This window comes from Papilio machaon, chromosome 19 (genome assembly GCF_912999745.1).
Source record: "Papilio machaon chromosome 19, ilPapMach1.1, whole genome shotgun sequence".
In the NCBI taxonomy this organism is placed as follows: Eukaryota; Metazoa; Arthropoda; class Insecta; order Lepidoptera; family Papilionidae; genus Papilio; species Papilio machaon.
This window is the reverse complement of record NC_060004.1, coordinates 3,818,998-3,835,072: the sequence shown is the minus strand read 5'-3', so window position 1 is coordinate 3,835,072 and position 16,075 is coordinate 3,818,998. Positions and strand designations below refer to the sequence as shown.

The window sequence follows — 16,075 nt, the reverse complement described above, 5'->3', positions numbered from 1 at the left end:
CCGATACTATTATTTAATACTTCACGAGTATCGCAATGCGCGCTCCATACATACAACATTGAATCGTCGACGCAAGTCAAAGTTTTAAAGATTTACATTACCTTGTCTACGAAGGACCTTAACATTAGATCAACAATACGTTATCGTAGCTCTTAGTATAGATATTTTTAGGCGAAGGGAAAGGAAAATTGAGCTGCGGATCGTCCAATATTAGGTTACTCCGACTAATTGGTATCTACAGTAAGATGTAAGTATGAAAATAATGAAAGAAATAATTTACCTTACAGATTACAATAACGCACAAGAACCAAGTACCAATGCTGATGGGCCCCGCGCCAGAGAAAGGACGCAGCTTCTTCAAATTGTTTGCGCATTGCTAATCGTCAACCCACTCATTCCAACTGTAATTAGTTTTAAACATAGTTAGTAGAAATGTTTTGTTTTTGTACAAAAATGACAGATCTTGTACATAACCTAAAAATGAAAGGCTCATTCGATGGAACACAGTCAATGTAAGAATGTAATAGAATTTATCTATTAAATATTTTGCTTTTAAAATTAGTACTAAAGAAGATTTTATGACGTTTAATCGGCAAACATGTTTGTCGCTTTTTTTTAATTCTTGAAAATCTAACGACCACTTTGCTTTAAGAACACTTATTTGGAGAAGCGAACTGACTTTATAAGTCTTGAAATTAGGACTCAAAATGAAGAATTAAAATGATGACGAATTATGGAATTGTAAAAAAAATATTGTGTAGATATGTTGAACGTAATAATTAACATTGATTAATTTCATATGTGTTATACTATAATTTGTAAATGGTTGTTTTTTAGCTCTGAAAAATTACATGGTACAAAAATTTTGTTAATTTTAACGAGTATTCTATTTAGTAATTTTTTTAAAAAGTAAGCTTGAGTAATATAATTATTTTAAGTATTAATAACGAATGATTTGCTCTATGGACTATTTGGTCACCATTTAATATATTTTGTTCCTGCCAATAGGTTAAACAATTTTGAATACCTTTATGACTATTTATTGAATAATTTAGTTAGTAATTGTATATATTTTTAAATTGCTTGACGTCCTCATTACAAACGGGGGGCCTACCACGAAAACTTGCGAGAAATTATTCCTAACGTTATGAACAAAATTTGTTTGAGATTTATCGTACTTTAAGCCAAAGAGATGGAGCAAGCCCATGGATACAAATTTTGTCGATGACATCACTCATATTTTCCCGAAAATTTTCGTGCTAAGCCCCCTGAATGCATTTTAAAATCGTATCGTACCAAGTGAAGAACGTCCATTTTGCTATTTATTGTATAAATAGATGAGGTAAGAACATTATTTTAAATTGTATTATAGAAAATTCTACGCTTTTGCAACGATTTAAAAAAAAAATTAAAGCTAATTAGACAAATTAGTTATTTTATAATTAAATAATTAGAACGATATTTGTAAATTAAAATTATTGCAATGAATGGATTTGATTATCTATATATTCCAGTGTCTATGGATTTTCTTCTGCTTTATGGGTTAATTGCGGCGTATTTAGTATTTTTAACATTATCTATTTCCTATTTTATAAAGTTCCTTAATACTGCACGTATACGTTGTTTTTTAATGCAAATAAATTTAATTAATCTATTAAATTTTTTAATATTAGCTTTTAACAAAATCTTTTTAAATATAGTTTTAAATTTTTAATTCTTTGTAGATTAAAATTTCGAAGTTATTCATAAGTTGTTCTAAATTTAAAATATTATTGTTAATTAGGTCTAATATTAAAACTTAATAAATGTATGAAAATTTATATACAAATAATTTGAATATTTTAAAGGGTGTTTACTTTTTTTATAAAATTTATTGTTACTAAGTATCTTACAATTAAAAAAACTTATAAGTTCTTTTTTATGAAAAACTCTACCTCTACTACGTCTCTACTGTTCTACTCTAATTATTATTTTTGATCATGGATTAACTCATGAATTTCGGGTTTGCAACTAGTTGAATTACACCAGAGTTATACCGTGCTCCATAATTATAATATCTCAAGAAATTTTTCTCTTCTACTATTCTAATTATTTTTAATTTGTTTATTTGTAAGCAAAAACTTAAATATTATGACGAAAAAAATAAATGTAATTTAAAAATTTCATTAGATGTACACATTTTAATTAGCTTATCTTCTAAAAGCTTTTCGTAATTATATGTGTTGTAATATTAAATGTACTTGTAATTTAAAATGTCTGAATGGATGTCTGTGTTCAAATTACTGTTATCATTTTTATTATATTAATCTAGATGTTAGTGTTAAATTGTTATTGTTTATTTTGAAATAGAAATAGAGAGTCGTTGCGGTGAAACCAATTAAAAAATATGTGCCAGCTTTAATAGTGTTTTAAGAGATAAATTATTATTATTATTAAATATTATTGTATCGAATATATGTGCATTTAAAGTATTCGCAGTTTTATTAACTTCACTAATATATTCTGGGATTTTTGCAAATAAAATTAAGACAAGAGGGACAAAATAAGAGAGAAAAAATAAGGATGGAAAAGGATGCCTGCAACATTACACTCGACTTTCATTCTTGTCCATGACCAAAATAAATCACTTACTTATTCATCTTATACCAGGGATGGCGAACCAATGGTACGCGACACTATATTGATCACGTCACTGAACAGAAAATACATACACTACAAAAAAAAGGTTTGCTATCCCTATCCTATAGCATCAATACCATATAAAACGCATATAGATTTATTAAGAATAAAATTGATCCACGTCTTGAATATACTAGCTCTTAGTCTATATCAATGGGTAATTAGAATACAATAATCATTGTTACGCCTCTGTCATCAAAGCTTGCAGAGCTTGAATTCTTTATACTCTTTGTGTCGCTTCCGACAGGTACTTTAATGGCGGAATTTGAATATGCATTTTTATTTGTTTTTTTTTTTTAATTATTACCGATCGATAATATTGTTATGCTAACAAAATGAAATCTAAATAGTACAACAAACATTGCTTGTCGTAATTTTATAATTTACTAGCTTTTACCCGCGACTCCGTCCGCGCGGAATAAAAAATAGAAAACGGGGTAAAAATTATCCTATATCCGTTTCCTGGTTCTAAGCTACCTGCCCACCAATTTTCAGTCAAATCGATTCAGCCGTTCTTGAGTTATAAATAATGTAACTAACACAACTTTCTTTTATATATATAGTTATATAGATTATGACCTAAAATGTCTTTATAAATGACTTTAATATTACTATGATGTTAAAAATAAAATAAAGTTACAAAGAATGTAGATTCAACATGTTCTTTATTTTCCTTATCGATTCTTAGAAGATTAACTTTAAACTTTAATCCAATTTCAAATTTAATATTCTGTTAAGTACTCAGTCTAGAATATAAATCAATTTCAAACAATTTAATTATATTTTTTCTATCATCTATTCGCAAGTGTTGTAAGGCGTTGTCGGTTCGCATAATGAGCGGCGTAATTGATGAAACTTTGTGGAAACCCAACCCTCAATATCCGTAACCACTAATTGATAATTACTGATGTGTTAATGCATCACTTTCTCATATTTGTAACAATATTAATTATTCTAAAATATACCTTATAATACGTTAAATATTCACACGTTTCAAATACACCTCAATTATCTTGGATCAAAACGTACGTAAAAACATCAGCCTGTTTATATTTGTAAATACACTTTCAGACAACATGAAGCAAATATTACTAACTATGCGCCAATGAATATTGGACTGTTTAACTAGTAGACGGTTTTCTGCTTCCTTGTGCCAATTCCTGTTTTGTTTACCTTCCTAGTACCTTTGTTGAGTTTTCTACCTTATTGTTATAAGAACGCGTACGTTTTAATAACTCTTTGGCGAAGCGGACCAAAATGAGTGTTGGCCTCTAACATAAGAACTCCAACGCATATTTCTCGACGTTTCGTTAAAATGCAAACCATTTATATTTAAAGTAATTAAATGATTTATACGCAAATATATTATAAATCTATTTATGGCACAGGACGGTACAAGCACGACAAATATGCTAATGATCTGCCCTTCCTCCTTTCTATAAACGCCGCTAAGGACAGGAATTTCCTCTTCACTTCTGCCTTCCAAAACAGATGTAACTCCGACTACCATCTAATACGCACTTAATAAGATTCCACTGCATCTATAAAACATAACAGTTAATAACTCACGTCATAATTAGTCTATTTTCAGTTCAAAATACAAACTTACAGTACATGAATATTGTAAGAAATAAAAAAAAACTGTCATCGTAATGTTTCTGAAATAATTGGGCAGATAAAAACAAAGGAACGAGCCTGTCAGACCCATCACAATAAATATCACTCAAAAATAAAGTTAACCTCTTAAAGTGACAGATATACGACGAAATAATTGCAAATATCCATTTTAATAAATCGACCAAATTATTAACCGCCCATTTTTGGGTTAGGCGACAAAAAAGTCGTTCGCAAAACGAACATGGCAACCTTGGCCATCCTTGACATTACGAGGCGCAATGCAGCCGACATTCTGTGCCGACAACTATGTAGATCGACCGGTACAATCATCTTGGGACGGCATACACACAAACAGAAGCAGTCACAGTGAATATATTAAAAAAAAACATAAGCGACGCCGAGTCAAAGCTTGGACATTTTTATATCAGTTATTATTTGACGAAAAACAAATGCATAAAATTAATTTAAATTAGGTTAACTTTAAGTGTAGAATATAAAATAAATAAATGTAACATTAACCCTGTCGTGTTACGTACCCAGCGTTTAGAAAACAAAGAAACTTACTTTATAAATCTAGTAAGTGTTATATAAAACTTTTAAATTAACAAGCTTGAAAAACTAAAACGACCAGAAAGTAACTTTAATTACTACTTTATGACTATGACTAACACAATATGACTATTATTAATAATATTTCATAATATAAAAATACTATACGTAATCATATTTTTTGTAGGATAGTTAAAAATTTTAATCAAGACAATTTTCTCCTCAAAATTAAATAGTAATTTTTGCTTTACACTTTGGTTTTTAAATTGCAGGCAAAGTTTTTAAATGGTTATTTTCAAGGCGCTGTAAATAATTCCGTCGCCGCCGTAACCATAATAATAATGTAGTTAAAAAATTGTTTAACGTTGCATAAAACGCGCCAATTTAGAACGGCACCTGTACATACATTGCGCCTATGTAATCTAGTTGTAAATTAATTTAAATTAACATTTATTACAACTATATTTGTTTATCACTGAAACATAATATTTTAATTTATAAATTAAATGTAATCTTACTAATATTTTAAATGCGAATGATTGGATGTATGGATGGATGGTTGTGTGTTTGAAGGTAACGGCTCAATGGATCTCGATGAAATTTGACATAACCTCATTACGCCATCGTCAAAGCTTCTGTGCACGAATTATACAGTCGTTATCTTGAATTGTATGAAAGACAAGCCTAGTTCAGTCGTTTTGAAGTGACTTGGTACAAAAAATCCAAATATCAACTATCCAAACATTCCCCTTTTAAAACATTAGTTAGATTATACAAGATTTAATTAAAAGAGAGACTTCGTAGATTTTACTCTGTCCACCCCATCCATAATATTACTACGTGAAAGAACTTCTGATGTTCTAGGTATGCAATCAGATATCAAAACTGTACAATTATTAATAAGAAGATACAATCAAGTAACTTTTTCCGCGTGTAAATTACACCTCACGTAAACTTTGACTTTTGAGAGACAGGGACTTGTCAAGCGCGCGCATTCTTCTGTCAAAATAAAAAAGTGATAAATGATAAAAATGAACAATAAAATTATTAAACGCTTGCCCGTGTGCTCGTTTTGTATGCACTCAATATGTGTTCATAAAGAAGTATAAATTTTACATAATTTTGTCACCTTTAGGTCACCCCCGCAAATGGTGGCCGAATTTATTTAGTACAATAATGGCTGCTTGTCTTGTCCGTTTCTCTATAGTCAAAGAACGTAAATATAAACATACAGACGAGTCGTGTAATTATCCACATAGCGTACGCACGTATATTTTAATGAATGTCGTACTTCGTACTCGATACTTGATAACACCATAAAAATATAATGAGACGTTATTTTTATGATCTCCTGTTGAATTTATAAACATTGGTTGATCCATAAATTATCATTGATTTTTAAACAACTTGGCTAACTTATCCTCATATGTGGCTAGAATAGTTGGAAACGCACTTTTATGAAATTGTACCTAATTCTTAATTTGACATTATTATCAAGTGCTAGTAAATGAATGCGAGTGCCGATTATTTTATTTTATTAGCAGACAGTGCAGTAGTTGACTCGCAGCGTAAATTGTAGGCAGTAAGTTTTAATGACTATCCGTTACAAAGAAAACTAACATATTCATATTTCCTGCTCCGGTTATCGACCGCATCTACCTTCTTTTACAACATGTTATTTTTTTAATTTATTACTCCTCTATATCATTGTGTTCACTGATAAGATAAATACTCTTTAATGAATGTAAATTCCATAATGTAAAATGCATCATTTCTCACTGTTATGAAAAAGTTAAATCGTCACAAAATTTTCATGCCACCTCCAAGGTTGTTTATAAAACTTCTAGTTTTTCTGATGAGCTTTAAAGAAGAAAATAATTAAGAAATTAAGCTGAGTACTTTATTATTCACGATTTCTAATTCCAATTACATTTAATCTTAACTTGCAAATTAACTCATCACGTCACAACTTCAATCAATAATATTTACGTACCATTGTGTTACATTTCCTTCCTGCACTATAATTCGTAAATTGGCACTCACTATATTTTGTGCTATAAATCGGGCAAGCATCAGAGAGTACCGCGCCCCGGGCCGGCACGCGGAAGTACCGCGTTTCTACGCACTGCCCGTTCAAGTAATGGACATCGGACGGATAACTTATGGTAATGTCAACACATCGAGTCACGAAAATGGGATGCGCCATCAATTATTTTGCATAGTACATAATAAATACAGCTTATACGCTTCACTGTTCTAAAATGTTTTAAAATAATGAATTCTAATTAGCGCACAATGCATATTTAATCCAAGATTCGAGGTGAAATATACAAGTAAAAAGAACAATAAAAAGTGGTCCATCCACCATCAAAAGATATAAAAAATTTATTAGGCAGAGTTTTTTATTTATTTTTATTTTCTTATTTTTAGAAATCAAATGTGAAAAATATAAGTAGAATAGAAATACTATCAGGCATATTTTTATTATTTATGCCGTACCCATACATACAATTTTTTAAATATAGTATTACAAATTTAAACATTTAAAAAAGTGCCTTGTCCGTTTGAGCAGAGCCATCTTAACGCTGCTTGTATAATAATTTATAAAGATAACTTTTTTGCGATGTACAGAGCAAATAAAGTTAATTTATACAATTTTCTGCATATTGACGGCTGAACTGCTCAATATTATAGTTTTTTACAACCAAACAAAATGTCAAAGGCGTAAACTTTTAATAACTCTATGCAGAATCTCTGATAATTGAATAACAAAATAATGACTGATCTGGTCCATAAAATACTTGTTTTTGTACGTATGTACCCAGGAACAATGAATCTTAAAACATGAATGTTTTCGTTTTCATGTTCCAGTACTGGATAATGCCACGTATTTATTAACGTGGTCAATAGTTAGCACTAGATTTAATTACCTATTTACTCATCCTTTCTAAAGCAAGTCTCATATTTGAGTTCTTAGCGTTGAGTCATAAAATGGAACAAGCATTGTCTGTGAAATAATCATTATAATTATTAATACGTTAAACGAAAACTTTCTGCACTTTTGTAAGGCAAATGTGACAGTTCATAAAGCATACATAAAAATGTTTATGAATTATGGTCGAATTTCAGTTAATGGGTGAACTAATATTATTAATTTGTTAATAAAAACACAAAAACATATGAGAAAGACCACTGTAAGTTAAAGAAGATTTACATATGTGCATAAAAATGCAGTAAAACAGGTGTCATTTTAATAAATCAATAAATTATAAAGATTAACATTTCGGGAAGGGATTGTTGATCTCGATTCGTATTACAGATATCATTTGTTTCCGATTAAGACATATGGAAACGATAAGGAAAACATTAAAATAAATGTACAGAACGCAACAACTACGTGAGAAATAAACACGTTGTATCAACAATTTTTAAAGAAATGAATCGAATAAATTATTATCGATTAATAAGTTTATGAATCGATTTGTGCGCTGTCTCTACCGCGGCGGTGGTGTTGTTACTTGTCATAATCTGATATATGGGGTAAGGGACACGATCAACACTGATCGAGTGTTTCCCCTGGATAAATACCTGTACAAAGACTTATTGTTTTAATTTTTTAAGACAAGTAGGGAATAATAGTTTTTTAGAGGATGACTTTAGTTATATTTTTTATAGATTAATAGATATGTTTTTTTTTATATTAATACAGACTGTGAAATATAAAATTATTAAAGACATCGTCTGAAGTTAAGAACTACATGAAAAAGTTTCTTGCTCGTTTGTTTCTTTAAGATAGAAAAACAACAATCAAACAATTCTTTTTCCACATGATATTGATTTTTATGATTAATCAAATTAAACAAATCTATATACGCGTTAAAAATAAGTCTTACAATGTTTTTCATTAACCAAAATAATTAATAAAGCCTACCTACAGACAAAATAACGAACCAGTTCTTCAAACTTTGCTTTTTTGTTCATTAAACTAGTGACATTACTACGGACCTTGCCTCGTTGCTCTACATTAGTTCTTTTATTTGTATAAACGATACGTTTCTTTGTTTCTGAATGATTTAAAATATTTCAAGATAAAACACTGTAAGTTTTTTCAGTCTTTTTTACATGTACAAGTCACTGATCTGATATAACCTTTTCTTGAAGCAGCCTTGAGTAAATGAGTTCAAAGAAAACAACACTAAAGAAACATCGAATATGTTTTTCGTAAATTATTTGTTTTTAACTTTTAACAATGAAAATATCATGATTTAAGTATTTATGTAAGTATGTATAATGTAATAAGTAGAAACAAAATTTTATTTCTTTTTGGGCAATAATATTGCTAATATCTATTTCAACCGCAATTTCTTGGTATGAACTAGTCATTGTCAATAAACTTATATATAAAAGCATTGTATTGTGCAAATAGTCTGACTGAAGAAACGTGATACTTGCAATAATGAGACATTCGGATTAGGGAATTTTAAATAAATAGTTTAATAATATATAAGATACAATTTATTTAAACGAACTGTGGAAACGAATGTCGACTGCAGAGGAACTTGTATTGTGACATACTTTCATACCTTGCCTTTTTTGACAAAACATAGACAAGAATATGTGCGAAATTAAACTCTTCGGAATACTGTTCTACCCTTCTAACCAACATTATAGTCGTACGAGCATAAGTCAACTGCATGATTATAGGTAAACTTGTTCTTAAATGTAGATCAAGTTCTGTATATTAGTATTTAATTAAGAGTAATTTATTTATTTATGTACAACTGATATAAATGACAAATAATAAAGTACGTAGCAGGTTTACATAATAAAGAGCGATTGTCGGAAATTTTATACATTGAAATAAAAATCTTACATGCCTTATGTATTAGAAACTAGCTTTTACCCTCGACTTCGTCCGCGCGGAATAAAAAAAATGCACACAAGATAAAAAAGTTCCTATGTCCATCTCCTAGTTCTAAGCTACCTCCCCATCAATTTTCAGCTAAATCAGTTCGACCGATCTTGAGTTATAAATAGTGTAACTAACACGACTTTCTTTTATATATATAGATTATGTAAAATTATTTATAGTATTTTTGTAAGCATATCAATTACGAACTCATGAAATTACGTGGTGGGTAAGGGTTCACGACAACATATATACAACCATACCACATAACCATCGTGCCTTTCTCCAAGGCACGTGGTATGCGTAACACATTCCCCTCTTTAAATAAAACCCTGTAATGGATTCGAACCCACGACCTTATATTTGATGTGTGCCCTTTACAATTAGGCTAAAAACAAGACAAGACTCCCGTAGACTCGTTAATCAAACAAGATATTGTTTAGGCTCCAGGAGGTTACAATGTACATACAGCAAATAACATCACTTCTCTTCTATGTAAATTTAGACCAAACGCATTACAAAAGCTTTTATAAACGAACTGTAAATTAAAAATAAAACTAATAGTAATAAATCCCTGTTACATTCCATATGTTAAATGTTAATACTACAATAATATGTGCATTTGCAAAGATCAACATAAATGTTGCAATGTAACAAGAAGTTAAACAACTGGACACTATTTAGCTGTCATTTAAAGAATTTTCGAGATGAAATAGTCATACTTACGAAATAAGAATAAACAAACCAAAAGTTATAATACGTCAGTAACAGACTGTATTTAAAAAAATTGCAATCATCGTAAACCTCACAACACTATTTAACACATTGAATTGTACTATATCAATTTTCCCTTAGTTTTATTTTTTATTTTAAATAGTCACTGTAACAAAAAATGAACAAAGAAATGTTTCGTTCGTTTTCGTTTCGTTGAAAATGAAAAAAGATTGTTATAGATCAAACACTTGTTCAAAAGTTCTATCTTACTAATATTATAAATACGAATTTTTGGATGTATCGATGGATCTTTGTTAGAAGGTACCTGCAGAACGGCTCAACGGATCTCGATGAAATATGGCATAGATGAAGAACATTGTCTCGAAGGGCACATAGGCTACTAATTTTTTGTTTAATTCCGTGCGGACGGAGTCGTAGACGACACCTAGTAATTTATATACTTGTCCTGAAATATTACTGTAACCACCTTAAGGTATCTATTTTAACTTAATATACTAGAATAATAAATTAATAAACTTAATAAAAAGACAATTAATAACATATAAAGTTTAATTAAGTTATTATTCCTTTATAGATAGACGGATATACCAAGATGTTTTAATTTATACTGTACAACGCGTGGACAATTCTATTAATTTAGAAAGAGATATATGTGATTATGTATGAGTTAATAATTTCTAATGTGTTCCTGCATAATAATTGACAATGTTGATAAAGTGGAACACTTATCAAGTACTTGTTTAAGTACAAGTAAAAGAAGGCCGTGTCTGTAATTGCATACGTCTTGTAAGTCAATATAAAGTAAAAAGAAAAATTAAAAAGTAACATAAAGACCAAAAATAATTGAAAAGGAACAATGGCCAATGGCCTAATAACGTGGTCGTAGGTTCAACTCCAGCCATTCGACTGTTACTGTACCGTAGGTCCTAGCAAAAGCCTAGAGTTTAGTTGGAATAGTTATAAGAAAATTATAATTCAAATATTCTGCTAATTCTATTTGTGACAGAAATGTCTCTAAAATCAAATATGGATAGGACTTAGGCATCGAATGATACCTAAAACCAAACAACTTTTTTATCCAAGCAAGTTAAGGATACGGGAGGTCACAGTGATCGTAATTTTCTACTATAAAACAGAATAAGTTGTTATACAAGTGTAAAGGCAATGGAAACTCACAATTAACATATTGAAAAATGTCATTCTGCGTATGATAATTAAAGTATCACTTAGTTAAGAGAATAAAACAAGTATTTATAATTAAATTTTATACTTCTATTTGATTTATTAAAGTAATTTCATTATATGACATTTGTCAAGTGCCCCGATAATTGTCGCTTGACATTAAAAAAATAAATAAACTGCCAGTAACAATTCAAAAATTTAAAGAAACAGGTTCTATTACATTTTTGAAGTAGCAAGGTTACATTACGTAAGTTTTATTCTTAACATCATAATTAAAAACTCGAAGAAAGTTAAGATTGATTGATAATGAGTACGCATTACTTTAAGTGTGCAGCCTCACTACATTTTAGTTTAATATTTATTAATTCAAATAAAGAACAGAAAACTGTGAATAAAACGATTACACAAAAGACGTTATTAAATTCCTTTTAAAAAAATTATTAGTTTTATTTCTAAGTTTTTTCTTTCTTTTCTTTCTATGTCCACTTACAATGAAATGTCGGCACGTCGTTGATCAAGCGGAAAATCAGTAAGTACGCGGTGCCACGGTAAATATTACAGTTGCGCCACATATGTTGTTACTGAAAACCTGTTCATATGTTTTAAGAGCGTTTTCGCAGTGAAATCTTATTTGATGGTGACATATCAAGCACGGAATTCAGAAAAGAATATTGGTTCTGAAAAGAAGCATAATTCTCATGTTATAGTTATGCTTTACTTTTTAAAATAGAAAGAAATTCGGATTTTATTGTACACTATCTGTCTATCGGAGCGACATTAAAAAAAATATTTTTCAGTATCCTATGTGCTCTATAACCGTGCCAAATTTCATCTAGATCCATTGAGCCGTTCTGGAGATACGTCCAAACAAACATCCATCCATCCACGTAAACATTCGCATTTATAATATTAGTAAGATTAGTAAGATTTCAGTATTGATTCTTCGTTTAAAAATAATTTATAACAAATTACTTTTTATCTAACTATTATTGGTACGTATTTTATAAAAAAGGATAAAAAATTATGAAAAATGTTAAAACACTGTGTAAGAGTTTCAATGTAGTGTGGGGCCACACTAACACTAACAGTGATCAAGTTATAGCAGTTACTGCATGCCAGTGTGGTTACTCAATAGTTAGGGGTCATTCATTGCACTCTGCTACAAACTTTTTGAAAGATGATTGTGTCTAGTTTAGACAGTTAAGAGTTTACCTAAAGCTTAACGCACGGAATTTATAGAAGAGTTACGGTCCTCGAACTTCATCAGTGCAAATAAAGAAAGAAGTAGCCTACAATAAGTCTGTTTCGGAGATTAACCGGAACAAACGTAGCTTTACGGACAGATAAAAATAGAACGAACAAACAAAAGCTTTAACAATTGTTTTTTTGCTATCAACAACGCAAAAAAAATTTTTTTTTTCGATGTTACATACAAACACTCCAACTTTATATGTGCAGATTAAATGTCTGTCGCCATCTTATATACATATATATCTCCACCGATACCCGAGCCTACGGTTGTCTAAGACCTAGTCGCCCCTAACTTAGGCCACTAAGCTTGTCTAAACACAACCGGGATACACAAAGATTTAATTTTTTTAACCCCGGTTTAGAGGATCATTCGATCATCTCAACTTATAAACTATCATTGCCTTAACAATGTTGTATTAACAACCGCCTTAGTCATTGTAGAATTTTCCAATATATGTATATTAACTATATCAAGCATAATCTAACATATTTAAAACGTGTTGTTATGCTAATTTAAAATTATAAACAAAATAGCTGTCACAAGCGAATCTGTCCGTGCGGCATTTAAAAAAAAATTAACAAATAGCCTATATGTTCTTCCAAACTATGTTCTAAATCTGTGGTAAATTTCATCAAGAGCCGTTTCAGAGATAGTAAGACATGCATGTAAAAAACTTCCAACTATATAAAACTTAATAAGATTAGGGCTATTAGTCTTATCTTTCAAATAGTATTGTAATTTTGGATTTTTTTTCGTCACATTTTTAGTTAAAATTGAGTGAAATTATATATGGCTAGTGTTATACGCTAACACAAGGAAAAGTTAGTTATCGCAAATATTATATTTAAGTAGGAATTCATATATTTTAGCGTAAAATTTTAAATTCAGAAGTTTATTTGGACTTGTGTATCTTTACTATATCCCATTATAACAATGATCTTGTCCCTCACTAAATACTAATAATAGTACATACTAAATCTATAACGTACATGAATAGTTACATTCAGTATTTAACATAAACGTGTAGTTAATAAAAGTAGAAACTTATAATTGACACAAACTGAATAGTCAAGTAAGCCGTCAGACTAATTGCTTGTCAACCGATTGACTTACTTGCTGCTGAAAAAAATTATATTCCATAAATTTCCATTTACTTAACGTTCTAATAGATTCTTTAATGCATCTTACTAATATTATAAATGCGAATGTTTAGATGGATGGATGGATGGATGTTTGTTTGAAGATATCTCCAGAACAGCTCAACGATCTTGATGCAATTTGGCACAGATATAGAACATAGTTATATAATACTAGCTATCGCCCGCGACTCCGTCCGCGCGTAGTTAAAAAATGGGCGGGGGGTTATGAAAAATAGATGTTGGCCGATTCTCAGACCTACTGAATATGCTCACAAAATTTCATGAGAATCGGTCAAGCCGTTTCGGAGGAGTACGGTGACGAAAACTGTGACACGAGAATTTTATATATTAGATAATCTGGAAGAACACATAGGCTACTTACTTACTTAAGTTTGTTTTTAAATGCCGCACGGACAGAGTCGCGGGTGACAGCTAGTTAAATAATAAATCTAACATTTTATATAATGTTTTACGTGTCTTATAATGTATTTTTCATTCGTGATATTAAAGCTACTGTATTATTCGAAGTTTAATTAGTATTTCTTATCATTATTATTATTGTACTTATGAAGTTACAAAATCTCATTTTAAAAAATAGTATTGTTAATATCTGATGTGTCACTTTGTTATAAGAGAAGAGGTCAAACAAGTGATGAGAACATCGAAGTGATTATTGATGACTATGGACATCCACACCAGTGGACTTGCAGATGTATTGCCGGCCTTTTTTAACTAATCATAAAATAATTTAACTAGTAAAATTACAAAACTATATGCATATAAACATTGTCATTCGACAATGGGACATATATATTAGTGAAATCGTACCTAAGGAAAAATATCTTACCTAATATAGGAACGGCTTAAATACCTACGTACATATGTCCGGTGTCGGCACCGACTAGTTTCGAGCCCATCGGGGGCCCTTCATCAGAGTGTGTGAGACTGGTATTACTTCGCGGACGCGGCCCAACGCTCACTGAAAAATATCTTAACTTGAATAAGACTCATTTTTCAAAAAAATTTTTTGTAAACATTACCGTGGATTTCCACTGCCAAATCACCTGTATTAAAGTCATGATAATGCTTACCCAAATAATAATATGATATGTTTTATATCACTATTGTTACATGTGTGTAATTTGGTGACTACACATAGTTTTAGGCCACTCTTTATGTAACAAAAATTCATCAATATATTAAATTTTTTATTTAATCTACTTATCAAAAAGTAACGATTACTCAAACCACATGATCTAGGTTCTAGGCTAACTAGATCTTAACTAAGGTGTTACATTTCAGAATTTGATTACTCTGAGAACTACGCTCGCGTGAAATTGATATGAGTAGGCATGTCTATTGTAAATTATAATTTTAAGATATAACTCAATTCGATATAATAAAGCTGGGTAAATTTTACTAAAGGCACGAAAACATTCTCTTTATTGTCTATTCTTTCCGACTCTTTACCATAAACTTTACAAAAAGCCATAATTTTCACCTAATTTAAGCACATAACGTGTATAAAAAACATTTCATTTTAATAATAGGATTGTTAACATATTTCAAATGGCAAATAAAAAACAAATGACAACAAAGGTACAATCTTATTTGGACAGCCAGTAGGCAAGACTCATCATCTATTGTCCAAAACACTTCGAAATTGGCCTCCCTTAAAAAGAAAATATCGCCACAAAGATCTGTCTCAGTTCGAATCGAGCATTTTTAAAAGATACAATCCTTTCATATTAATAGCACAAACATGAAATTCCTACCCCCTTACATCGCTATCTGCCGCATATGCTTATAGAGTTTACCATAAATTAATTCTAATTTCATAAACCTTATACAAACAAAATTCTGAAATCAAAATTGTTTCTAATTTAAACTCTATCAGCATACTTTAGGGTTTATATTTATTTGTCAGATGTGAAATATCCTGCTAACCCTGTGTTAGCGTATACGTACGTCAAACTATAGTGGACGTCGAAAAATCCGCTCCAGCGACATAGT

General features: G+C 30.2%; 1 protein-coding gene across 1 annotated transcript in view; it reads left to right on the top strand.

The window, feature by feature from the left end:
* Positions 1–564, top strand: part of LOC106715311 (diacylglycerol kinase 1) — a 66,790-nt gene extending 66,226 nt beyond the window's left edge. The window contains exon 24 of the mRNA XM_045682465.1: positions 288–564. Coding sequence (XP_045538421.1) covers positions 288–380 — 93 coding nt within the window. The 3' untranslated portion in view covers positions 381–564. The remainder of the gene's footprint in view (positions 1–287) is intronic.
* The last annotated feature ends 15,511 nt before the right edge of the window (positions 565–16,075 follow it).